This window comes from Corvus hawaiiensis, chromosome 23 (genome assembly GCF_020740725.1).
Source record: "Corvus hawaiiensis isolate bCorHaw1 chromosome 23, bCorHaw1.pri.cur, whole genome shotgun sequence".
Classification (NCBI taxonomy): Eukaryota; Metazoa; Chordata; class Aves; order Passeriformes; family Corvidae; genus Corvus; species Corvus hawaiiensis.
In genome coordinates, this window is record NC_063235.1 from 4,049,336 (window position 1) to 4,075,983 (window position 26,648).

The following is a 26,648-nucleotide window of genomic DNA, read 5'->3' on the forward strand; positions in this document are numbered from 1 at the left end:
CACTCTCAACGAGAAATGCCGTGGCAAAGGGTCATGTTTCTTCAGAAAAAAAGTATCTTCAATAGCTCAGGAAGTTATTAGTGTCTGCTAACAATAAGAGCTTTGGATTGATTCAATAGATGCTCATTTTAATTGTAAAATGCCAGTAATGAGAAATGTGCCATCCAATGACTCATTTTTCCCTTGTAAAAATTATTGGACATTTTTATTAGTTTTACAAATGACAGGACCTCGTATTTCTGAGAACGCTTTATACAAGCCTTGCACAAGCCCACTCTCATAAAAGCGTGTCTGTGGTGACATCCAGAGCCACAAGAAGGGGAGCGGTAGAAAGGCCCAAAGTGGTGAGGACAGCCCACAAGTGGAACTGGCAGGACCGAACCCCAAGAGGGTGGGAAGGGGTGGATACAGCACCGGAGACATGAGCCCCGGCACTCCTTCCCAGCAGTGCCTTTCTGGAGAGGCACGGGGCAGGCAGGGGGATGGGTGCCAGTCGGCGCCCGGAGGTCTGCCCGGCGCGGAGCCCCGGCGCGGGGCAGCCGCCGCGGCGCTGAGCGGCCGCCTGGGCGGGCGATGTGCGGGGCGCAGGGAGGGCAGAAGCCAGCCCCGGCCGAGCAGAGCTGAGCCAGGTAAGCGCCGTCCCACGGCACCGGGCAGAGCGGGACCACGGAACCTCCTCCTGCGCTCCCACGGAGACGCTGCTTCGCGCCGCTAGCCCAGCGCCCGGCGTGATCCATCCTGGCGTTATCTGTGCTGGAGACAGCCGGGCCCCGGTGCGCGGTGAGCGCAGAGCTCGCCTGCCCTTGGTTTGCGAGAAACACGATAAGGGGTCAAGCGCGGCCAGGGAGACGGGGCAGGGACACCGGGAGATCCCGGAGCAGCCCGGCTGCAGGAGCAGCGCTGCTGGACTGCGGCTGGACGGGCTGGAGGGGAGCGCCGGCAGCAGTTCCTCCTGCTCCGGAGAACAGCAGAGCTGCTTTGTCCAGACTGCGCTCTTTTAAAAAATCCAAGCGATTTCCCATGGAGAATCAATTTGCACAAGGGGAAGAAAAGTAGTTTTAGAGAATTTGTCATTTCAGCGTTTCATTTCTCTTCCCTTGCTGACATTATTTGTATTTTTGTTTACATATCCTCATGAGAAGTCATCTGTGACTCTGCGTAGTGTACCCGTGAGCTGGCATGATATGACATAATGCAAGAGCTGAGATAGCCCAACACTTCTATTTTAGTTTGGAGGATATTTTAAACTTTATGTTATCCAGGGAATTTCTGAAATGTTTGTCTTCATTCCAAGCCAGAATGAAAACAATTTTTGAAATGTCGGAAGTTCCCGTGAAACAAGTAGCGAGAGCTTCCAGCTCCACCATCGTGCATGACAGGGTGGCTGGGGGAGAGGCCCCAGCCTTTTGCAGGAGAGTGGCAGTGGGCACTGGAGAGCAGGGAATGGGTTTCTGTGCACCAGAACACCCCAGGAGGGACCTTTGGTCACTTTACTAATTCTCTCTGGTTTGTGGGGCACCAGTCTAGAAAGGGAGAGGCTCAGCGGGGCTGCAGGCAGGAGCCTGCTCCGAGTCACCAGCCCCAAAGCTGCATTTGCCAAGGCTGAGCTGCTGTGGGATAGGCAGGGCTCTGTGGGGGCCGCAGGAAGCCAGGGTCCACATGTCCCTGTGTCTGGGTGGAAAGCGCTATCAGGTTCCTAAAGTCTTTGCCTTTGCCTCTGTGCTGAGACACTCAATCCTCAGAGCTTTGTTTTGTGTACTCTGGGAACTGACAATTTGTAAAGACATGCTGCTGGGCTAAGCCTCCATCAGCTCCTGGAGCAGAGGCCAGCTGGATCTGGCAGCTCCCTCCCTTCTCCCACTTCAGCTTGCTAAAGCAGTGAGTGTCTGTAACCAGTAGCTCCCAGGTTTTGACTTATACGCAAAGCAGAGCAGCAGCTTTCCCAGCCGGCAGCCGGGACTGCACAAGGCACCTTGTGCCAGTGCGGTGACCGCAGGGCGGCAATGCCGGCCCTGCCAGCGAGGTGTGTGCACCATGTGGACCCCGGAGGTGATGCCAGCCTTGGTGCTGAACTCATCTTAGCTCTCCACGCGCCTCAGCCATTGCTATGCCCTGAAGATGCTCTCAGGGAAGGGAGCTCTTTCCACAGCATGGTTTGCTGTTGTTGCACTCCACAAGCTGATGCATCAGGGAAGTGATAAAATTAGACTCTAAAAAAGACACCTTCCTCTTTGCATGCAGGAAATCTCACAAAGGGCAAAGGGCCAAGGGTCCCTTGCCCTTCACCCCATGCACAGAGCTCACCCACAGCACAATGGGGTCTCCTGTGTTTGAGGGGGCCCTGGGAAACTGGGAGCTGGGTGTCCATCAGACTAGTCCCTGGAAAATGGGATCACCCTGCAGCCCTAGGTGAGAAGGTACCAGTGCCATTGCTTGGCATGTACAAGGCCTCAGATTTCAGGAAAACTCATTTTTAAGCTATTTGGGATCTGTCAGAGCAAATGAGTTGCAGTTTCTTGGTCCTGGTTTAACTCTGGGAAAGCAACTGTGTTACAAATATTTACCTGATGAGGTAAACCATCAATATCCTTGAAACTTACATTAAAAAATACTGGACTAGAGCATCTTGTGGGTTTTTCTTTTTTCCCCTGCTGATTTGTTTTACAATATGCCAGAAGCATGGCTTGAGTTAGGGCTTTGGCAGGGGCTTTTATCATGATTGATATAGTGGAAGATAGAAAAGAAATTTGGTTATCAGAGGATGCCAGAACTCAACTTCCTAGCACATACATTCAATAATGCAAAAGTTCTCCTTTAAAGGTCTCCTTAGAACAAATCCCAGTCATCACAAAACTCATGGAGATCTATTAAATTACATTTTAATAGTGGAGAACTCATTCCTGGGCCAAGTGCAGCAGTGAAAGTATGTTCTCTCTTAGGCAAAAGTAGCCTCACCTCCCATCAAAATTCTGAATGTTACCATGTGAAAAACTTACTTGGAAATGAAACCCCAAAGCTCTCAGGGCAGAGGCGCCATGAGAGACCACCCCACCACCTGCTCCACTGCCCCACTGCTTCTCTGGCTGTCTTCTTGATTCTCCTGCCCTGTGCTGGGATTGGTGTGCCTCCTGAAAAAGCCAGGCTCAACCCATCTCTTCCTCATGTGGTCATCCTGTAGATATTGAAAATATCTACAAATGCAGACACGGGTGTCTAAAGTGTCTGGTGTGCGCACTTAGCGCCGCGGTGCGGGGTTATCGGGGGTGGGGATGCAGGGGGATGGGGGATGACGGGCGGTAATGAGGGTCAGTGATACAGGGTGATGTGGGGTGATGTGAGGTGATTCAGGGTGCTGATGTGGGGTGCAGGCTGGGCCAGCCTCACCTTGAGGTCCCACATAATGAACGCATCCAAGAACTGAAAGGGGGAAAAAGGCAGAAAGAGAGAGGGCAGAGCTGCCATAGCTGTACGACCGGTCCCTCCCACCGAGGGAGCCTTTCACTCCTCATCCTCCCCATCTTGGCCTCCCCTTGCCTTGGCTCCAGGAGCCTGAACCTTGAACCTGAACCCAGTTCCTCCCTCCCGGCCTCATCCTGCTGGGCCTAACTCTTCTCTGTGTCCGTACAGTGACCAAAACTCCCAGGCAGAATTAGCTCGTTGCTCAGCACTGCATCCAATAATTATATCGTTTAAGATACAGTACGTAGACATTTCCCATCCACACCAGCAAAGCTCTTGGCTTTGCTGGAAACCTCTGCAGAACAGCTGTGTGGCAGAAGGTGGCTGGGCACAAGCCGAGACATACGCCCTGGGCATGGGCACTGGAGAGTCCCAAGCTGTAATTAAAGTAATTACAGGTGTTCTGCAAATGGCTCAGATTATAGCAGAGCAAGCACATCACTAAGGCTTTTGCTGCACAAGGTTTCCCTCCACGTGTTTTCTGCTGATCTATTCAGCTGCTTTCAGTGCAATGATGCTCCTGAGCCAACCTGAAAATGTCCCTGCCCAGGGGACAAGTCTATTGTTAGTGAGGACATGCAGACAGGCACTTCCCACCCACTGGTGTTGTGTCAGTACAACCCAGAGCACCAGCAGCCATTCTGTGGGTAAGCAGGAACATCCAGCTCATGCCTGGGGCATTTTCAAACTACCTCAGCATTTCCAAACTATCCCAAAATGCCCCCGGGGTCCCAAAACTGCCTCGAGTCCCTTCTGCTTCAGCCTGTTCTCTGTGGGCACAGCTGGGCCAAGGAGGAGCTCTGTGTCACTCCCAGTGCCAGCCCAGCCTCCAGGGCTCAGCTCTTGCTGTGGCAGGTGACCCACGGGGCGCTTGGGACTCCCAAGGTTACCAGCCTGTCCCTACACAGTGATGGGAGCCCACATCAATTACAGGCTTCCTGCATGTCCTGCCTGTGGGGTTTTGTCACACATGATGTCCCACATCTGGGACTCACCAGTTGGAGATGGCAGTGCTGTTTCCATGTTGAACTGTAGCTTTTTTACCCCCAGCCGTTCCAGGGCTTACAACTATTGTGTTGGGTTTTTAATGTTGCAAGAATTTATATTGGGAAAAAAGTGCTTTTTTTTCCTCTATGCCTTGGGAAATGTCATCCAGCAGGAATGTTCCCAAGAGCCGATCATGGCTGAGAGAAGGATGGGTTTGAGCAGGGGCTGCATGTCCAGCTACCATCCCTGTCCCAGTCTCCCAGGACTGGCTCACAGGGCTGTGGCTCCCTTGGGTGCCCCATCCGTGCTCCTCAAACTCTGCCCCATGGTCCTGGGGGACATCAGCAGCAGCAGCAGAGGCAGGAGGGAGGGAGCAGATGCCGGCAGAGGGACAAGCTGCTCACAAAGCCACTCCTGCTGCAGAGGCTCTTGGTTTCATGTCCTCTCGGCTGTGCCAGTGGCCTCTTCCACTTCCAGCTCTGGATGGAGTTTACAAGAAATGCTGGAAGTCCCAGCCCTGTGGTGTGTCATCATTCAAGCTTCTCTTTAATAGCATCCCAAAGTAATTTATTTTTCCCGAACATCAAAGCCCCCCGAGTGACGCTGGGAGAGGAAGGGCTTCCCCCCAAACCCCGGTGGCTCCTGCACCCCTCTGCCCTGCTCGCGGGGGCTGGACACCCTCCTTGGCTGTGCTGGGGAAAGCGATGGTTTCAGGTGGGGCCATGGAGCCAGGGGAGGCAGAGCTGTGACACTGCACGCAAGGCGAGAAGGCAGATCTTCCCCCTGCAAACACAAGTGAGGTGTATACGTATTGCCCTGCTGTGAGGGTGCTGATGCCTTTTCCAGGCTCAGCATCACATCACAGGCCGCTTTCAGGAGCAGGTACCAAGGGAAAAAGAATTATAATGAGAAAAAAATATCGAGGAGATGCGAGTCTGTATCTCCTTCTCTTCTGCCAGATTTCAGAGCCACCCTCCACTCTCTGGCATGCCAGGCGCACTGCACATGCAGGCAGAGCATCTCCTCAGTTGGCCCTCTGTGCTCAGGGTATCCCCCTGTTCCCCCGTGCTGCTGTCCTCCCCAGCTGCATGAGTTTTGTAGAGGGAATTTAACAGAAAAATTGCAGCAGTTCCTGCCTCTACAAACACAGCGTGCTGCTGTCCCTGCCAGCACTCCATGCTGGTTGGACTCAAGGAATCTGTGACATCCGTCCTGCTGTGATCTGTAACAATATTGGGATTAAATTAGCTTCCCTGAGCTGCAGAGAGGTCAGTGTGTAAGGCCCCTGGTTAATCCAGCAGGCCAGAGAGAACAGAAGCCTCCCTGCATTGGGAAAGGAAAACAACGGGGTCTGTTTGCAATCCATGGAGCTAATTCAAACAGCATTCCTCAAACAACAGGGGAAAAGGGCCTTCAGAGCAAATGGGAAAAGAGCGTTTCCCAACATGCTCATAATGTTGCTCCTTGGGGAGAGGGGAAATGTACAGACTGCACGGACGAGGTGCCAGAAAACCCGGCAGGCACAAGAAAGGGGTTTGAATAGCCAGACAGCTGGTGGGGCACACAGGAACTACCCCCTGCCCTCGGCATTGCAAGCCTAGAGCAGGTCAGTCCTGCTGGACCACTCCTGACCGGCCCACAGGGAGCGGGGGTGCAGGCAGGCACCCGGCTGCTGCCTGCACCACATCTGGGGCAGGATGGGGCAATTCATCCCACCCACCTCTGGGATGACAGGATCTTGCTCTCCTGTCACCTACGGAGAGTTTTACACTGAAGCAGTTTGTATGGCTCTGCAGCTTGTGGCTCTCAGCACCAATCTGGATGACGATCCAGGGACAATCCCAGATGGAGACGCTTCCAGCATGGGCTGCTGCAGGCTGCCAGTGCTGCCACCTCTGAGCGCAACCCGTGAGCAGCACTGACTGGATGAAAGCCCGGGCTTGCTTGGGAAGCAGAGGCATGCCCTGGTGATCCTATCAGGAAGTCAGCTCCACATCCTCTGGCTCTCACATCTCCCATAGAAGGCATGATCTCGGTGCCCCTGTGCCTGACCCTCAGCGCAGGCTGTGCAGCCCCTGCCAGCAATGCAGTCGTTGTCTGGCATCCAGAGCAAGTGTTGATGCAGTGAGCAGGCACTGGCAGAGCCGTGTTCCTAGAACTCAGGCTGCAGGTGTTCAGGTGTTATTACAAACAATTGCCTGGGCTATCAGTCATCCTGCAGCAGAGAACCCTCAGAGCAGCAGACCAGAAAAGACCTCATGTCCAGTCTGGGAGTGTCACAGACACTTCAGGACGTACTCGCTTTCCTTCTGCTTTCTCTGTGAGTGTCTTTTCTGCTTTTTGCTTATGCTGAGATATTATCAAAGGCTGATGAGGCACCAGGGATGAGTAATGCACCCTCTGTGCCAGCTGGGAATTTGTAGGCACTGGTAGGGTTAACGCGGGTCTGAAAGAAGCTGTGGTGCTCAGTGCTGGATCTGCTTGGTGCAGACCTGGGTACACCCACAGCCCCCATGTCCTCAGCTGCACCAGGGGCGAGGGACATGGCTCCTAGTTGTCCCTGCAGTCCCCTGGGCAGGGTTGGCCTTCCCTGGATATGCCTTCCCCCCCTCATTGAGAGAGGCAGAGGGTTTTGCAAGGCAGGAACTATAGAGGGATGAAATTGGACCAAAATATGGCAGGTTTTTAATGTAGAGGAGAACCACGTACTTTAAGAGTGGGCTAGGGGATGTGGGGGAATTGGCGCTTCCTGTGCAGAGACAGAGTGAGCTTTGTGCAGAGCTGCTGCGCCCATGTCCCCACCAGAGGAGCCCGGGGAATCTGCTGTGGGTGTCAAGGAACCCTCTGAGAGTCAGAGCTCTGCTTTCAATCTGAAGTGGCTTGGCATCTTATCCTGCTAAAATGTGGAACTTCATGTCCTTTTGTACAGGAGAGAAACAACCTGTTTGGGATTAATTTAGGATCAGCCTCAACAGTCATTAGCTAAAGAAAACCAAGCCTGTAAATGAGCTCCTGTCAGAGGGGGAAGAAATGTAGGACTTGATGGTGGATTTTTTGTGCAGGGCATTAAGGCAGGATTTAGTGTGATTTACCATCCTCTGCAATGACACCTCTGGCACCAGGGAGCTGTGAGTATGTCCCTTTGCCTTCAGCCAGACCCATTGCTCTGTTGGCTAATTACTGCTGTGCTGGTAGCCCTGCTGCTGCGTCTGGGTCTGTCAGCAATGCCAGTACAGAGCTGTGACTTCGGGGTTTATTGTTCACTTAGAAACGTTTGCTTCAGACTGAAACTTGATCTACGGCTGTCAACTGAGGCTGCAGCACTCCAGTATCAGAAAGGAGGTTTGGCTGTTCAATGTGCATGAAATACAGATCTTGGGTTCATCAGATTTTTTACTCATACAGTCAACGGAGTGATGGTGTCCCTGACAACATTTGACGGTACTTGAGAATTTCCTAGAATAGAAAATAAAAAAGCTCTAAATATAAATAGAAAAAGGTCTTTGATATGGAGACTTGCAGCAGTGACGGCTCAGCATCTGCCAACAAGCAGAACACATTCACAACACTCCTATGAGATAGCAAGGATCTCAGTGACATCATTTGCAAATAGGAAACGAGGGACATTTAACGAGCTGCCAAGGAAAATTCAGGATGAATAAAACTTCCATGTACATGAGCACTAACACATACAGCACAAAGGAAAAGCTGCAGAAAGGGTGAGTTTTCCCTCTTGCCTGTGTTTGGGTTATTTTGCACCTTTGTGTTCACAGCTGCCCCCACACAAGCGCTGTGTACAGCAGAGAACATGGCAGGTGTGTGAAGAATTCATGAGGCTCTCTGAATCTCTGTGTCTGGGGGGCTGCTTGATGCCATGTTCTGTATCCATAGCCTTGCCCTCCTCTTCCTCAGGGCTGTTGGGTCCATACCGAGTCCCAGTGAGCACACCAGGGCTCATGCCAGCAAGCTGTCAGGGATGCTTCAGTGGGGGCTCGTGGGCAGCAGAGTGTTGAAGGGGAACTGCCCTGGCCCCAGCAGGGGATCCAGGAGAGATTCAGGAGCCACCATACGGCTCATGACATCCTTTGAAAGACCCTGTGCCCTATGGCTTCCAGCTCAGGGCCCTGCAAGCTTGGGGAATCTCCCCCAGGAGACTACCAGGGTCCATGGGCATGTCATGCCAAGGGACCACCTGGCCGCTTGTCACATACCCCCGGGACAGCTTGCCAGGGCACCAGGGCTCTCAGCAGAGCCCCATGGCCTTGAGCATCACTTTAGCCCTGCGAGAACTGGGGATGAGGGTCAGTCATGGCTGGGCACCAGCTGCCGCCAGCCATGCAGCACTGCTGGCCCTCGGGAGGCTGGTGGACACCAACTCCTCTGTATGGCTTGTACAGGGACAATGGGTCCAGCATGGCTCCTGGGAACACCAGCTGCCGCCTGAGCCCTGGTGCAGGATCTGCTCATCCCACCAGGTATGATGGGGCTCAGGGAAGGTGCCTGAGCACTGATGTCCCCTGTTCACCTGCATGAAGTGGGGTCTGTCACGTGTCCATCCTGGAGTGCAGGTGGAGGAGGGAAAGGAAGCTGACAGCACAGGGAGGAGAGCTCCCAGGCTGCTCAGATGTGCCGGAGGGCAGGTGTCCCAGGCAGTCCCACTGCAGCCATGCTGTTCTTCTGAGCAGGAGTGTTTCCTCCTGCTGCACAGCCAGCAATGGAAAAACAACCAGGCTCTGAGCTCTTCGCCTTCATGCCTTCCCCCCTCCAGAGGATAATAAGCTGCTTTTAATATCTGACATGTTTATTAACAGATGCAGCTGTGACAGCTGATGACTTCATATGCCACTTACCACTAAAATGTTAGTAATAACTCAGAATTAACTGTCATAAATAAAAAAAGACTACAAAGACAACTTGATGGTGTGTCACTCTGCAGTAATTTACTGAGACCCTGTTGGCTCTGGATGCGAGGCTGGAAGGTCCTTTGTGGAGCTCCAGTCCGGGTTTTGCAACAGTCACAATATTTTGGCTGGATATTGTCTTAGGAGGTGGTACTAGTGGGGTGGAATTCCCTCATGCAGGAGTTTGCACTGGATGCCTTTACAAAGCTGGATACTCTGGTAATAATAATAATAAAAAGCCCCTACCCAGTGGATGGGGACGGAGTCTACAGATTGAGCCCAGGATTTATTAATGTGCAAATTGCTCTGATATGATCACATATTTTCTGCTTTGCATACGCAGGGAGCAGCGTGGGCTGATGGAGTAGGAACTAGCCTGAGCAATCTTTACGAGCTGAGATCCTGTACATCGCAGAAGGGTTTGTTTCTCCGTGCAAAACCTGGGACCCTGTTAGAAACCTGCTTTAAAAAACGAGTGACCAAAATACCCAAATGCACCAGACTTCTCCATGAACTCGCCATGAATATATTTTTCATTTTTTTTGACAGAAACGTGTGTGTTACTTTCTCTGGAGGAACTGAGGAATTTTGTAGTTGGGCTTATAGTATTTTAAACCTGAGAACCCCGTAAGTCTTTTCTGCAATGATGAGGGAGTGACAAGTTGGAGGTAAGGGCTTCAGCATGCATGTTTGTGTCGATGGAGCTTTTGCAATGTGGCTGCTAATGAGGAACGCGAGCCATGTCAGCATCTGACTGCGGGTTTGCCTTGTGCAACGTGGATAATGAGTTCAGACAATGAGAGCTGTGTGAAATCACAGCACGATCTGTGGGATCCCCTTTCTCCCCCCCTCCCCCGAGGTGCGTGGGGCTTGCAGGGAAGCTGGGCTGCTGCGCGTGTCCCCTGCCACTGTGTTACCGTCCCGTTTTGGGGAAGGGGACATGGAGAGCTGGTCGGCACATTGATCAGCTTGCTGGAGCTCGTAACCAATTCTGGACCAGCTGCAGGGTCCCTTCGACCACGGTGCAGCGGGTGGCCGTGCCCTACTGCCCTCCCACTGATCGCAGAGACAGGGGCAATGGGAGGACGGGACAGTTAAGCTGCTGCTGTCTCGGTACTGTTGTGGCTACACCTAACCCAGCCTCCTGCCACGCACCCACGGGGGCACAGCAGGCGCTTGGAGAGCGTGGGGTAAGTACAGGCTCTGTGGCGTTTTGAATGGGGGATCAGTGGAGAAATAGTTAATAGCGATTACGGCAATAATTAGACGTGGTGTGAGCAGCTGGTGCCGATGTGCAGGGGAAGTGCTGCTGGATCCAGTGCTGGCTGCCATGGGTCAGTGAGGGCTCCCGTAGCTGGGCTGGGACGCAGCTCCCCAGCAAGGGTGTGGGTGAAGGTGATGCCTTAGCCTTGGTTCTCTGTGCTGATGGAGCTAGGTGCTGCAAGATGTGAGTGTGGGTGACTGGGGATTGGTCACCCCTGGGCTGCTGGAGTATTTTATAGGCTCAGGCATGTATGTTCCCTTGAACGGCCCTGGGTATAGAGGATCACAGTGTTCAGGTGATGTGGTTTGGGTTTAAAGAGGCACCTTACAGTAAAAGGCTTTGAAATAGCGTAATACTGGCAGCAGAAAATGCTGCATGACAAGGCACACATGGAGCCTCCACTCTGTTGCACAGGGGTCAGCAGGTACTCACGCAAAAAAATCCTGTCACATGGAGGTCTGTGAACTTGGGGCAGCGCTTACAATGCAGTTTGGGATGGCCAGGTCTGCGCTGAGATCCTGTAGGGACTGGGCACTTGCAGTGAAACGTCTACCTGGAGGGTTCTCCATTTGGATTGATTTTGTCTGAAGTCCATTGGTGACTCTGGAGTGGATGAACTCCTGACTCCATCCTCTCACCCCACTGTGGGGCCAAGATTGTGAAGGCTGGGTGGGAGGATGGCAGCAGCACTGCAGGCCTGGGAATGCCAGTGCTGCAACATGCCTGGAAACCACCCTGGAAAAAAGGCTCGTTTCAGCTGGATCAGCTCCCTGGCCCCGGCGCAGCCGCTGCGAGAGCAGCAGCACCACCCTGAGGGACGCGGCGGGGAGCAGCCAGGGTGCAGGCACCCACTCTGGAGATACGGGGCAGTGATCCCCTGAGCGCAGCCAAAACGAGCCGGCCGTGCCAGCGTGTGCAGGCAGTAGCTGAGCCCAGCATAAACCCCACGTTTCCATCAGCCGAGCTAGATGTGAGCTGGCAGAGCTCTTCCCGTACCGTGAGGCTGGGGCTGCGGTGAGCAACAGAGCCGAGGGCTGGGTCAACCCTCCTGGCCTATGGGGACAGCCCCGGAGTGAGACAGAGGGGACCATGCAGCTGAGAGAGGTGGCACTGGCAGCAGAGACCCTTCCTCTGTGTGGTGTGAGGGTGACCTGTCATCTTGCCAAGGATGAAAGTGCCTGTCTTTGCCTAAGGCCTAGCAAATACCAACAGGCTTCCTGTCATACCCACCACCAACCTGCCTTCAGGAAAATCCTCTGGGACTGCAGCTTCCCCACATGCCCATGGGCAGTAGGGTGGCAGGGGCTGGCTGCAGGATGTCCTTCATTGCAAACCACCCTGAGCACTGCCAGGCCTGCAGAGCTCTGAACTTGGTCCCCCTGTTCTAGTGGTGCAGGGTGCTGTCATCCCACAAAACAGCAGAATTTGGATGGGCTCAGTCCAGGCTGGCAGCAGCAGCTGGTCTGGAGGACACCCTGACTGCCTGCTCACTCCCTCCTGCTGACCGCGTGCTCCGTCCTGCCACACGCCCAGAGCTGAGGCTGCGGGTTGTTTTTCCCAGTTTGTTTTCCTCTGCTGCTGGAGTTGATGCTACTCCTGGCTCTACAAGGCTCAGATTTCCCAGGCAGCGATGTCTCCGTGGGAGAACCACAGCACTGGGAATCCCTTCAGGAAGCTCCACTTGGCAGATGGTTCCTGTGCACATGGCCAAGCAGAAAGCCCCAGGTGCTGCTCCGGGCTTTGCCCTGGGCTTCAGGCTTTGGGTCTGCCTCTGCAGATCAGCACAGCAGCTCATGGTTCACCAGGCTCCTGTGAGCCTGGAAATATATGTTTACAAAACTGGCAGGAAGGGTCTGGGGTGGAAGGAGCTGTAAGCCCTTGTTTGCATGCATTTACATAGAAATAAGAGGGGAATTGCATATTGAGCTGAATGTGCACACTTGTTGTAGGATGAGCCTCAGCACCCCTGACTGTGCTTCCTGGTTTGCGTCAGACACCCCTGCTCCCCACACCCAGGGCTATAGCTGACATGGTGTGTGTCCCCCCCTCACCTCCTGGGGCACCTGCTGAGCATGTCCTGGCTCAGCAAAGGGCCTTTAGGGAGCCAGCCCTTTTGGGGGAAGAGCCAGATTTTCAGTGCTCTGGTCTGTGCTACCCCAAATTGGGCTGTTCTGTTTCCTGGTCTGAAATTTGGTTCTGCTGTTCTGGTGAGTTACTGATCTGTGGGAGGCTCAAAGCCACCTGAGCTGTACCTAAGAGACACAGGTTTGCTGCTCCCAGGACTGCAGTCAGATCCCCAGGCAGCATCCTGGTCTCAGCACAGAACTGTGCCTGCCAGGGTGATTCCAGTGCAATTCCAGATGCTGCTCTAGTTCTGTGGAGAAGCGGCAGGCATGGATCCTGCACCCTGCTTCAGGGCTCTGACTCCTCCTCCAGAGCAGCGTGCTGCCTCTGCACTGGCATGAGGGCCATGGAAATCCCCCTGTAAAACGTTTCCTGATGTTTTACAGCACTGAAGCACAAGCACTCCTGGAGGGAGGCCTGTGGCACTATGGAGCACAGCGTTACTTGGAGCAGCTACTGTGCCAAGCACTGTGCAAGGCGGGCAAAGAGCTGGTGCCGAGTGTAGCCACGGCTGGAGCTGGGGGCTGGAGCTGCAGGGGCTGAGAGGCTGCTGACCCCCAGAGCAGCTCCCACTGCCAGGCCAGGGCAGAGGGGTGGTCATGAGCAGCAGCCTCTCCTCAGCGTATTCACCATCAGCGGGTCACAGCATAGCTCCGCAGATGCGGGGAATGCAGTGCAGGAGTTAGTGGAAGAAGTCAGACCTCAACAATGCTGTGGATAGCTCTGCTGCCAGATTGGGCTTTATTATTTTATTTTTTCAGTGAAGTTTATGGGTTGAGGATTTTGCAGAACTTGGCACTAGGATCTAATATCAAATGAAGACCTTCTGGTTCGGAAATTTGACTTAATGCAGCCTTCTTTTATTGCTTCAAGGATTAAGCAGAACAAAGTGGCTCTGCCTGTGCATGTGCAGAGATGTTTGCTGGAGGCACGTGAGACACCCTGTGGCAGCTGTGATGGCCAAGCCAAGCATGGTGGGACCTTCCACTGAAGAGGGTTTCACAGTGCTGCTCCTGGAGCATTAGCCCTGCCGACAGGAAAACAGCCCTTGGGAACACAGCAGAAGAGAGGGACTTTCCCAAAGAGAACAAGGGCCCAAACCTGCTCCCTCAGCCCTGGCTGCTTCTCTCCCACGGTGGGGCTGGCAGAGCAGGCAGGGAGCTCTGCCATGGGGTCACCAGCGCAGGCAGTAGGGTGCAGGCAGAGCAGACAGCGGGCTCAGGGAGCACCAGCAGTGTGGGCACATCCCTGTGTGCCTGTGGAACAGGGACAATGGATACCCAAGTGCCATCATTGGTATTTGAGGGGCCTGTTGAAAGCTCCACAAAGGCAGGCTGGGGAATGAGCCGGCAGCGCAGAGCTGCTGTTGCCACCCACAACCTTGCAGAGCCAGACTCTGCCCTGGGGCTGGGATGGCTCAGGGTGGTCTCTCCTGGGTGCTGTCCCCTGGTGTGGGGCTGGAAGACATGGGATCAAACTAACCCGAGTGAGACCCTGCAAAACCATGACTCTTCCTGCAGGAAGCCAGTTTCTGCATATTCACACCCCTCACTGACTACCAAGAGGAAATTCAAATTCTCTATCCAGCTTCAGGACCTGGAAACCCAAATTCCCCACCTCACAGCTGGTGCCCAGCTGGCTGTTGGCAGTGACCTGGCAGTTCCCAGGAGTTCATTCCTAGTGCTGCTGTAACCAGGTTTGTCCTGCCTCCAGCATCTGGTCCTTCTCTCCGAGGCTCAATAAACCTTTGGAGAGCCCGTTTACATTTCAGATCCCTGGTACATCCAGCAACAGGCAATATATCAGCAATTTAGTTATTGTGGATTACGTCTCAAATATCCTGGGGATATAATGTTGGTCTTTCTCACCTTGTGTGTAGGAGGACTAATGGCAAATTATCTGGATGGTTTACATTTTCTGGTTTGTATTGGAGCTCCCAAGGACCAATTTATCCTGATTGAATTGCAAACAAGGCTTAGTGCCATCTCAGATTCAGGGGCCAGGTCTCCCCATAAATGAATTCAGAGCAATTCAGGTTACCCCAAATTCTTCCTGTAGATGGGATAATGGTATAAATCCTGCTGATGTTTAGACTGGAAATTGTTTGTAGCAACCTGAGCTTGACTGATATGACAGAACTGCTTGGCTGCAGTAACAGAAAGAATCATAATTTGTGTCCTGTGGTGAGGATGGGAAGAGCTGGCAGTCCAGCCAGACGGCTCACCACAGACCCCCAGGTGCTCGTGGGGGGGATTTGGAGACCTGTGGATCGTGTGTGATGACCTGCCAAGACACTGACTCTGCAGCATCTAGAATGCCAGTGGCCTTTCTGTGCTGAGGGAACAGCTGTGGCCAAGCCCAGGCTCTCTTTGGGCTAGAAAGCAAGGAAACAAGGAGGAAAAAGCGTGTGCTTGCTTGGTTTGTGCCGCGGTCTCAAGGTTTCCCACGGCACCTCCCTGCCCTGACTGCCCAAGGCCTCGGAGATGGGGTATGTGGTGGTGGCACAAGCTTCATGCTGGCTCTTGGCACGCTGGGGCTGTGTTTGCTCCCTCCGGACATCCATCCCTGCTGCTGTCCCCACGCTGGGGGACTGTGCCCAAACTGTGAGTGTTGTGTAAACACGGCGTGTGCTTCCTGTGAACGCGCTTCACCCGCAAAGCCGCCGTAATTAAAAACCGGGGGCCGCGGGAGCAGGGGCGGCACCACGGTCCCTCCGGAGCCGCTGGCACTCGGCACTCATTTGGGGAGAGTTTGGGTTGTGCTGCACTGACGTGCCTGCTCACACCCGCTCGCATCGCCAGGGTCCTGTGGCTGTGCTATGCATGGCCGGACTATCCCACACCACCTGTCCGGAGGGACCCTCCTGACCCGCTGCCCCCACCTCGCAGGGAAGCCCGGCGCCGTGCCCAGGTCCCTGCACAAGGTGCAGAGGAGCTGCGGAGAGCCCCGCTCTGCACAGCTTCCTGCTCCGTAAATACTCTCGCAGCCCGGCTTGAGCACTTGACAGTGTTTATAAAGCAGCTTGCAGCAAACAGGCTTGGAAGTGCAGAACAAGTTGGTGTTTACACAAGTGACTAATTATTTATTTGAAAATCCTGTGGACGAGCCGTGGGCTGTAACGACAAGCACATGGGGAGGGCTGGGCTCCTGCCCCGGCAGTCGCAGCTGGGACACAATGAAAAGTTCGGAACCACCAGGGCGGGGGGGACCAGTGGCTGTGGCCCCACAGCGCCCGATGGCCGCCAGCTCTGCCGGCACAGGTGAGCCAGTGCTGCTGGGAGGTGCTCACAAGGGCACAGCTCAGTGTCATGGCATGAGCTGCCACAAGGTCACATCTCCCTGCAGCAGCTGCCGGCCCACACCTGCTGCTGGGGCAGCCCCCTCCCTCCAGGTGTTCTGCTGTGTAGCCATAAGCACCCTTAGGTGGGCTGGAGCAGGGGGGCTGCTTGGGCCAATGGCCTCTCAGCAGGTCCCTCACCCAGGGTGGGCCAGGGAGGGGACCGGCCCCCTGGGGACCGAGTCCATCCCAGGCTGAGGCCGGGCTCGCTTCCAGCACTGTCGCCACCAGTCGTTTGGGGCATCGGTGATTGCGCAGTTATTATAAAGGGATTAAAACAATTTTCTGTTTCATTTGACTTCACAGAGCAAGTGTTGTCGCCTTTATTTCCACACAATGTCTGCCGTTGGCAGGGCTTTGCTCTGCCAGCTGTAGAGAAGAGTGGGGCCTGGCTTGGCAGTGCCAGAGCTCTTGGTGCAGCATGGAACTTACCCTTCCTTCACACCAGGCACAGGGAAAACCACTTGAAATCTATAGGGAAAATGCCCTGTCAGCAGCCAGCTGGAGCAAAGGCTTGGGCACTCTCAGGAAAGGATGGTACATGTGGAGTCCTGGGTGCTGGCTGGCCGTCAGGCAACTGGGCTTCCTTTCTCTCTCCAGAAGTTCACGCAGAGCCCTTGGTTTGCTGCCCAGCCCGTCCTGCTGGTGTTGCCATCCCATCACTCTGTCCCGCCAAGCGTGTTGGGCCTCTCTGCGCCATGGGTTGGTGAGGGCAGTGCGGCACTCGCAGCGGCACTCGTTGCCCAACACAGCCGTGCTCGCTGCCCCACACTGGGCTGTCTCTGCTGGGGGGCCGTAGGAGCCGGTGAGCCTGGGGCAGAGCAGCTCCCGCACTCGGCCCTGTGCAGGCACAGTGCTGACCCTGCCCTGTGCTTCAGGGAATGGGAGATGGGAGGTTTGGAAATTCCCTCAGAGCAGAAACACAGCATTTTGGGTAGCTTGCAGAGGATCCCACCCTGTCCCCAGACAGTCCCAGCCCTGGCTGGGGACTGCAGGCTCACTCTCTGCTAGGCTTGACTACCAGCCCCAGAGGTGCCCACTTGATGGGAAACATCTTGTGTGCCTGGCACCCGCAGCAGCCATCTGCTGCTTGGGGAGGGTGGCCCAGGGGTCTGGCTCTATTTTAAACAAGTTCCAGCTATAACTCTTTGCAGCACTGGCAGATGGCAAAGCTGCGCTGAGCATTTCGACGGGTGCTGATTATTAGCAACAGGGACTTATGATGAGGCTGGAGCACAGTTCTCCCCATACCGTTCCGGATGCCACTGTCTACCAGCATGTTCAGCTCACCCTACAACCCCCGTGCTCGCCCCCAGCCATTGTGGGAGTGATGCTGTCTGTCAAGTTAACCTGTTCTCCTCTTCTTTTGCAGTTCCTGCCAGCGTACTTGGAAACTGCAAGCAGCTAACGCCCGCTGCCAAGCCCCTGATGGGACTAGGGCCAAGCTCCTGCACTCCTGACAGGGATGAAGGTAGAGCCATGTTACCTGCTACCTAAGCTCGCTGGTGCTGATGTAGCTTGTGGATATGGTCCCAGACCCGGCTCTGTGCACAGACTCTCAGCTCTGATCCCACCTGAGACGATTTAGCGGCAGCAGAGACCCCAGCTGTGGAGCACGCTCCCACGACCACCCCACGACGGAGGGGTTGCAGCGCTGGAGAGTTACTATGCAGCTTGGACTGCTTGTGGTGGTGGTTTTTCTAAGCTCAATGGATCTAACAGGCAGCAGCAAAGTGGTGAAGGGCAAGAGGCAAAGACGAAGTATGTATGAAATGCTTTTCTTCTCTACTTCCTCTCATGATGCCATGAGGGTCATGCTGGTGTGAATGTGTTTATAACACAGGGAGCTAGGCAGGGCCTGTGGTGCCCCAAGAGCCCACAGAGCTCCCCCAGTCCCACTCCCAGGCAGACACGCACTGCCATGTCCCCTGACGTGCCACAGCTCTGAGATGCAGTGTGCCCTGAGGTCACAGGGGCGTCAGCTATGCCTCCAGCTCAGAGGGTCCCTGGTGGGGCTTGTGCAGGGCAGCCAGGCAGAATTGGCACAAGAGCAGCCATGGGCATTTGCCCTCCTTTATGAAAGCTCATGTTAGAACTGTTTTACATTAAAACTGTTTTAAATTAAATTATATAAAATTGATTTTATATTAAAACTGGGACTGCTGAGCCCTGGGAGAACAAGGAAAACCTGACGTCATGGCTAATGCTATAAAGGGCAATTTCCAGCAAGGGCCCAGTTTATACCTTTGCCATGGATGCTGAGCTTGGCACCAGGGCCCAGCACTGCAGGAGGGATGGGGCTGGATCGCTGGGGGTCCCTGTGTAGAGGGGCCAGGGCCCACAGTGCCAAGGGGGTCCCAATCTAGACCAGTGAACCCTCTTGGCAGCTGGGGGCTGAGGACCCTCCTGCCTTGAGTGTCTCTTCCCAAGGCTGCAGCAGCCCCCACACCCACAGGCCCGGCAATGGGGCTGGGGCAGGCTGCAGGGACTGCCAGGCTCTTGAGTCATGGCAGGGGGACAGGGCAGCTCTCTTACCTCTAGTCCTGGCATGTGAACACTGTGCTGCTCCGCGCTTGCTTTTGAAGTGTAGTAAACACGGTATTTAAAAGAATACATCTTTTAAATACACAGCTTTTCTATAAACAAGGACATGGCTTGCATAATAAACTAATAAAAATAACCTGCATTCTAGCCTGCAAAGAATGCGATTGGTTTCAAAACAAGCAGCATTTTATATGATAATTAAAAGCAGAAAACTCTCAAGACATGGGATTGAGTATTTTTCTTGGACTGAACGCAGGAGCTGAGAACACATCTCTATTTTGGGGGCAGTGACACCTCCCACTGCCAGAGAGAGTTTAACATAGGCAGGGTCAGAGTGAGATCCAGCCTGGGACGCAGCATGGATGGAATTAGTCAAACAGTTTTGCTCCAGGACCGTGCAGTCTGGTCCCTGCTGGTCCTTGGCATGGAGGCACCGCCAGCTCCGAGTGGGGAGGCAGCAGGAGGTGCAGGACCCCTGGGCACTTGCCCGTCATGAGTGTCTCCCCGCCGTGGGCATCAGGGCTGATGGGCAGGGCTGGGAGGCAGTGGGCTGGGGTGGACAGTGCTGGGGCTCCGGGCACAGCTGGTGGCTGCTTCTGGGTCCTGCTCCTCAGCACGGCCACTGTCGTGACTCTCATGCTTGTGCTCGGCACAGCGCCGGCGCCTGTGGGCATCAGGGAGTGGGGCCATGGTGTCTGGCCGGAGCAGTCCTGGGAGTGTGTCAGTGCTGCAGGACCCTGGCCCTTGCTCTGTCCCAGTTCCTGCCCTTCCTGCCAGTGGTTTGGGGTCACAGCTGGTGCCTGCAGAGCCCGGCACTAATCACTGCCTCTCTCCTGCTCTTCCAGTCAGCACTGAGCTGAGTCAGGGCTGTGCCAGAGGTTGTGACCTGTGCTCTGAGTTCAATGGGTGCCTGAGGTGTTCCCCCAAACTCTTCATCCTTCTGGAGCGGAACGATATCCGACAAATTGGGATTTGCCTGCCTTCTTGCCCACTGGGATACTTTGGCCTTCGCAATACGGACATGAACAAGTGCATCAGTGAGTGTGGGGCTGGGAGGGAACGGGCATGGGCAGGTGGCAGTGTTCTGCAGGGCAGCACGTGCCTGTGCTCAGGTGCAGGAGGTGCTGTGGCTGTATGGAAGGGGAGAGGCAGGGCTGAGCATGGCAGCCATCTGCCTGACAAGAACCCCGCTCAGCACCACATGGGCATGCTGTGGACCTGGGATCTTGCAGGACCTCTGGGCCGTTTTGTTATATGGGCTGCCAGACTGGCACTGGTTTCCTTTGGGAGGGGGGAGATCCTTTCAGGCATTTAGTGCCTCTATTGCTTCTCTACTGCTCACCAGACTCAGGCAGCTCTGAGTGAAATCCTTGGCTTGCATCTTGTAGCCAGAGCACCAGAAAGAGCTGGACATGGAAACATGCGATCACTCCCCTGGCAGGTCCATGCACAGCATCCTCATGGCCAGGTTTCCATCTAACTCCCTTTCCATGCAGCCTGTCCTGTAGCTGCAGCTGGAGCCGGGACTGTATCCTTTTCACTGTCCCCTTTGGCTGACTGATGCTCAGCTGAACAGCAGCCCAAAACTTTCCCATCCTACCTGATTCTGTCCTGGCAGTGGCTGCTGCTGGATGTGAGAGCTGCAGCACAGGGCTGTCCTGCACAGGAAATGGTGCAAAGAAAACTCACTTCTGAGTGGCACAGCCAGGCCTGGCAGGACGCTCAGAGACATGCCCTGGCTGCTGCAAGACCCCTGGGAGCCAGGACTGGGCTCTGGTTGGCTTCATGAGTCTTTTGTTCACATCAGACTACATGATGGCTTTGGTGTTTGGTTTTTTTTCCCCAGAATGCAAAATTGAGAACTGTGAGTCCTGTTTCAGTCGAAACTTTTGCACAAAATGTAAGGAAGGTTTGTATTTGCACAAAGGGAGATGTTACGTCACATGCCCCGAAGGCTACGCTGCTGCCAACGGCACCATGGAGTGCAGCAGTCCTGGTAAGCAGCCTCGGGTCCAGCCCTGCGCTTGGCGTGTCTGGTCGTGGGTAGCGCTGCAGGGGGATTTAGGTGATGAACTGAACCCCTCATCATACCCGTGTTGAGGGGGTGACAGCACAGCCCTTCATGGGGCAGAGCCCTCTGGAACCAGCCTGGATGGGGAGCAGCCCCTGGTGTTTGTGAACTGTGACCCAGAGTTGGTGTGTTCTGGCAAGGAAGGGGGTGCTCAGGGACTTAGGAAGCTGCTGAGGAAACACACACTCCCTTGCAGCCTAAGGTGGGGGAGAGATGCAATGGTGGGTTCTGGGATGGCCTGAGTTGGCAACCCAGGAATGGGAGTTACAGCTGGGCTCTCTTGTTATCCTGGCAGCACAATGTGAAATGAGTGAGTGGGGGCCATGGGGGCCCTGCTCCAAGAAAAGGAAGCTCTGTGGCTTCAAGAAGGGCAATGAAGACCGAACACGGCGGATTCTGCAGGCTCCCTCTGGGGATGTGTCTCTGTGTCCTGCAACCACGGAGGTGCGGCGATGCACTGTGCAGAAGAACCAGTGCCCCGAAGGTGAGCAGAGTTGGAGTGTCTCGCCATCCCTCCCCACACCCTATATAGGTCAGGCACAAGTACTCAGCCAACTGTCCAGTGTCACAAATGTGCCGTGCAGCTCCCGACCCCTCTGAAGTGCAGGGGATACAGATGTGACAGCAGCTGGAAGAACTGCAGGTGGAAGGGGCACAGCCCCCAGGGGGTGATCCTTGGCACAGCTTGCCATGTGTGCCACAGGTTTCAGCTGTTTTAGCTTCTTCCCTGGCCAGAGAGCAGCCAAGGGTGCATGCCTGCGTGCTGCCGTGATGGGAGTTGTCTTCTCTACCAGAATGCTTAGGTCTGTTTTTCCCAGGAATTAGAGTGTCTTCAGGAAGGATGGTGGTCTGGTTATCTTGTTACAGAATGGACAAGGATTGCAGCTGTGTTGAGTGTTCTGAGGGGAAACAGTTCTGAGCAGTAACGAAATGCACAGGAATTAGCCAGAGGGGCAGGGGGAGGTGGAGATGGCCAATCTGTTCCCTGATGCCTCACTCCACTTCACACTGCCCCTTTGCTTTACTGCAGGGAAAAGGAAGAAAAAGGAAGAGCAAGGAAAGCAAGATAATGGGAATAGAAATCGGAAAGACACCAAAGACACTAAGTCTGGCACCAAGAAGAGGAAGAACAAACAGAGAGGGGCCATGGTGCCCACGACGCCCGCTAGCCCTGCCCAGTAGCTGGCCCTGTGCGTCACCTGATGGCAAGACTCCATTGCTGCTATGTATATGAAAGCTTTATTGAACAGAGCACTGCTACACCACGTACACATGTCCAGAGACAGACACATATTCCAGACTGACCCACAGACCGACAGAGGCCACACACACAATACTTAAGGAGGCTGCACACACACCCCGCCCAGGACTGTGGAAGAACGCTGCTGAGGAGTGGGAGCACACACAGAGGCTCCCCCAGGGCTCTGTGGGGACACTGCGGGGAGGAGAAGTGGAGCATGAACCAGTGAAGGACCCAGACATGGGATTGATTTCATGATCAAAGGCCTCAACCGGAGCCCGAGCACACAGCCCCAGCACAGCTCCACTCAGCCAGGGGATGAGACTGAACCCCACATGGCCACTCTCCCTGACCTGGGACCCAGACACACACAGCAGTGGCCTCTTTCTCTTCCTCCACCCCTTATTTTGTGTTTTAAGCTGTATGACTTTATCATTGCGAATACATGTTAAAAGTTTGTGGTAAGAGGTCAGTGGTATCTGCCCTGAATCTGCTTCAAAGAATTATTTCAAATTAAAAAAAAAAACAAAACAAAATCAAAATGACAACCAGCTTCCTGAGTGTGTGGTTTCTACCTTGGCCCCTATGGAGGCTGGTGTCCCACAGGACAGAGACTCAGTTGTGGAAGGGAAACTCACCAGAGCTTTAAGAAAATCCCAGAAAATGCTGCCAGCTGCACTGCAGCCACAAATCAGCCATCCTGCGTGAGGGACCCCAGCTGCACCCCGCTGAGCCCCGAGGAATTCCCCACTGAAGGATCCAGTTAACACACAGCAGATTGAGAAAATGAGAGGTTACAACAAACCGCAGGTTGCTGAAACATTGTGACTCTGCTCAGACAGTCACAGCTGTGGGACAGTCTCAGGCTGGGGACAGCTGGTCCGGCTGCTGGACACCACCCCGGAGTATGGCAGGAGGGAGGCAGGTGGGAGGGGGAAGGCACAGCTCAGGTCCTGCAGAAGAGAAACAAATTTTTAAGTTGGGTAGAAACTACTTGTCTGCATCCCACTGGCTGGAATTCCCTGGATTCTCCTGCTCTGCGAGAGCTGACACCTGAGCAGAGGAACTGGGACAAGGACTGTGCAAGACAGACCTAGCGAGCCCTGCATGGGATGCATGGGAACACTGTCTGCTCTGCTCAGGGAGTTCTTCCTTTGGCTGTCTTCCCACTCACTGCCCTGGTACTTTAAAATGTGCTTTCTCTGTATAAATATGTAGAGATACATTTAATTTCTTGAGAGTTCAGCAAAAACTCTCTGGTCCCGAGGGATGGTGCTGTGGCTCACAGAGATGTGCCCAAGGTGGATCAGGGACATGCTGCTGGAGCTCCAACTCCCCCAGTAGGGCAAAGGGCAGGGGAAGCCTCACCCCAAACTAACCCTGGTGAATCCAATCTTCGCTGTACTCACTTCCATACCACCCTCTGCTCTGTGGTTTTGGAGGGCAGAGTGAGCCAGTGGGTGTGCAGGGTAGCCTGCGAGAGAGCACCCTGTCCCTCTGAGGGGTCACCTGCCCACACCCACAGCCCTGGTTCTCTCCTGTGGCTCGTGACGCCCACTGTGGACTCAGCTCCAGCACAGGACACCCCAACTCCTTTCACCCAGCCACTCCAGGGCTGGCTTGGTTCAGTGCAGGGTGTGGAGGCTGCACAGTTGTTTCAGCTCCAGAGCTGTACCAAGCTCTCTGTGACTGCTCTGCTGGCAGAAAAACCTTTCAGCCCATCGTCCATTTTGTGTTTAACTAAACAAGAAGCTGTTATGTCTTTGAAAGGGGATTCCATTTCAGCACGATGATAAACGACCAGCATACCAAGCAGGGGGAGAAAGAGGTTCTTAAAAGTCATCCTTTCAGTTGTTTATGGATCATGTTCGTATGATTTCTGAAAGCTTAGCTGAATGATCCAATCCTACCCTATTTTCTAGCCTGTGAGAGAAGTATTTTGTTTGTGCCATGGCATTGCACGTAAGCAGAACCATTTTCCCTTCTACTTTTACCAGCACCCACCAGTCACCCATTGGTGAACCTCAGCTCGCTCACTCGCTCTGCCTCCCTCCTGCTGCCATATCCCCATCTAGTTCTCAGCGAGGATTAAGGAAAAGAGAGTGCATTAGGAAAGTTTTCTATATGAGGCACTGGTAATGACTTGATTCTCTACAGTAACTCCTGACACTATTAGCACAACTATTTCAAAACTAAACTGCATATAATAAATCAACAGAACTTATTTTAGAGAACTCTAGGGATTATTAGAAAAACTGACAAACTTCTTTCTGTTGTAGCCTTTCCCCTACTTCCTTCCTTTTTTCATAGCAAAATGGGAAGAAAAAGGGACAAAGGTAACAGGAAGTTTAAGATGCATATTAAGACTATCCAAGATTTTTCAGTAGGGTTGATTTTAAAATTAAATTGTTTTAGAACAATTAGGGGAAAAAATATAAAAAATAAATCCAATTTCTTTTCTTTTTTTGAATCAGCTCAAGAATTGTGCTTATTCCCACTCCCAGAGAGCTAGTTCAGTTATGAATTTAGGAACATTTTTCCTTTGACCAATGTGAACTGCACGCTGAGCTCCCCAGTCCAAGCTGAGATGTCCTTAGCTGGGTGATGTCACCTCAATTCACACACATGTGAACGCTCTCTTTCCACACACTAAATAACCCTGTTGTGGTGTTCTCTCCACGGCATCACTGTAAAATACACGTCTTTAAACAAATAAATCAATAAATGGGTTTGCTGAACCAGCTTCATTTGTTTATTCACCAAAACTGGAGTCAAACCCCAACTATTCAAAAATGTCCACAGACAGAGCGAGCCTGTCCTGAGAGCCTTCTGCCTACATCTGACAGCCAAAGGAACCGACATGGATCACGGATGGGAATGTCGCTGCTCCGACTCCTGCACGTATTCCCACCCTGTGCTTCGATCAACTTGGTGCTGAACGGGAGAAACAGCTGCTGGATGGACAGACAGAGAGATCCTTTGTCAGGAACTCTACTGCACCGAAAACAGCTTCATTTTCCCTGCTGAACAATCTGGTGTAATTCACTGGACAGAATTCCATTAACTCAGAATCTGCAGGATGGTTTCTAGCCAGTTTCCTCAGCTTTTGAGCAATCCATCCCATGCCATGGGGGAACAAAGGACCAGGAATAATGGACAGCTTGCAGTTGTGGGTTTGGAACTGTTTAATCGCTCTCTCATTTGCTGAGATTTGGAAGCTAAAGCAGATGAATGTCACCAAACACAGGTTGGTTCTATCACATTCTTAACCCTCTCTGGGTAATATAAATCTGTATTTTTCATCATCTACAGTCAATGAACTGTGTGCACACAGACTCCTCACACAGTAATTCAGTGATTTTCCACACCTAGAGAGGTGGAGGCAATGTATATACTCCTTAGCCCATGTTTATGTTAAAATGATTTCTCACTCAGGAGAAATCTTAGCTTTGATTAAAGGAAACAGAGTAGGAGAGTGAAACAGGTTATCTCCAAAACTATTGTTTGGATTATGTTGTCTGAGAACACTAAAAGGGATAGTTCAGATATATATTTACAGATTTTATGAAGTCAATAGACTTCACAGAGAGAGATTATAGGCATCGCGTTTTAAAAAAACTTTATTAAAATTACAGAAATCCCAGTGTATTTAATCAGTCACCATAAATAAACCACCCTGATGGCATTTGAGTACACGGTAATACATCACACCCAACTGAATGCCAAACCATAGCTTGGATGGAGACGCTTGCTGGAATGTCATGATTTTTGAAGAACAGGAAAAAAGAGGCATCCAGGTAGGTGGTATATTATGATTTACAGCCTGAGGTAAAGCGCCAGTTTAGAGGCACTGACAGGGCCTCAGCAGCCACAGCCCCTCCTGTGCCACAGAGGAGCCCAGCCTGTCAGGGCAGAAGTTACTTTTCATGACTGTTCAAATCAAACCACAAGAAAACATTCATATTTAACTTCTGTAGCTTCCAGAGTGCTGGTGAATTCCGGATCCGCGGTGCTGGCAGATGTTCCCAGAGTGAAGCCGAGGGCTCTGCAGCCTGCATAGCTCTGAGCCCGCTGCACGCTCCGAGGGCTCCATCCCGCTGGCACAGCTCAGCCTGGGCTCTCAAAGTCCTCTTACACCTTTTTGCCTTTTACCTTGACTTTAGTTTTCTCCTCCCTCCCGACTTCCCCTGTTGCTTTCAGTCACCGTTTTGGGAACTCCAAATCCAAGGCAACAATCCAGGATCACTTTGTTTTTCCTATTCAAGAGCTGTCACACCTGGAGCCTTTTGCCAAGGAGCCCTGCCTCCTGCTCCTGCCAGCTGAATCCCTGGGAAGCCGTGCCTGAGGAACGGAACTGGGAAAGCTACTGTGTTGATAAACTGCCTACAATGTCTTCTGCTGTGATTTTGAAGATGAGCTACAAAATCCTTGTGCTCTGCAGGGAATTGCTGCAATAGAGGGAGATGGCTGATGCTGCTTTATCCTGTTAAATAAAACAGAGGAGCTCAATACCACACTGAGAAAGGGCTCAGAGTGCAAGTCCAGTCTTGTTCTGAACTCTTGGAAATCTACTTTTCCTTCATTTAATTGACAAAATCTGTAGATCATACAAGGAAGACAGTCCCTGCCAAAACTCCAACATCACTAGTTTTTAATAACACAATGGGAATAACCCCTCAGAACATATGTAATTATGGGAATGAGTCATTCCGATGGCATCA

At 53.2% G+C, this 26,648-nt stretch overlaps 1 protein-coding gene across 6 annotated transcripts; it reads left to right on the forward strand.

Moving 5' to 3' along the window:
• Positions 1 to 24,665, forward strand: RSPO1 (R-spondin 1). Of its 6 annotated transcripts, none has more exons than XM_048327298.1 (7): positions 9,494 to 9,566; positions 9,691 to 10,015; positions 17,445 to 17,833; positions 19,462 to 19,653; positions 20,463 to 20,612; positions 20,983 to 21,171; positions 21,718 to 24,665. In XM_048327298.1, exons 3-7 carry the CDS (start codon positions 17,740 to 17,742, stop codon positions 21,867 to 21,869), a joined length of 777 nt encoding a protein of 258 aa, XP_048183255.1. In that variant the 5' UTR covers positions 9,494 to 9,566; positions 9,691 to 10,015; positions 17,445 to 17,739; the 3' UTR covers positions 21,870 to 24,665. The 6 variants fall into 6 exon arrangements, with proteins under 6 accessions (XP_048183259.1, XP_048183257.1, XP_048183255.1 ...); XM_048327299.1 differs by having other exon boundaries at positions 9,514 to 9,766; positions 9,897 to 10,015; XM_048327302.1 differs by lacking the exons at positions 9,494 to 9,566; positions 9,691 to 10,015 and adding an exon at positions 1 to 344.
• Positions 24,666 to 26,648: the final 1,983 nt, after the last annotated feature.

Coding starts and splice junctions, on each gene's coding strand:
- RSPO1 (XM_048327302.1), top strand. CDS start 17,740: ATGCAGCTTGGACTGCTTGTGGTGGTGGTTTTTCTAAGCTCAATGGAT. Junction 17,834..19,461: donor GGGCAAGAGGCAAAGACGAA/GTATGTATGAAA, acceptor CTGCTCTTCCAG/TCAGCACTGAGCTGAGTCAG. Junction 20,613..20,982: donor CATGGAGTGCAGCAGTCCTG/GTAAGCAGCCTC, acceptor TTATCCTGGCAG/CACAATGTGAAATGAGTGAG.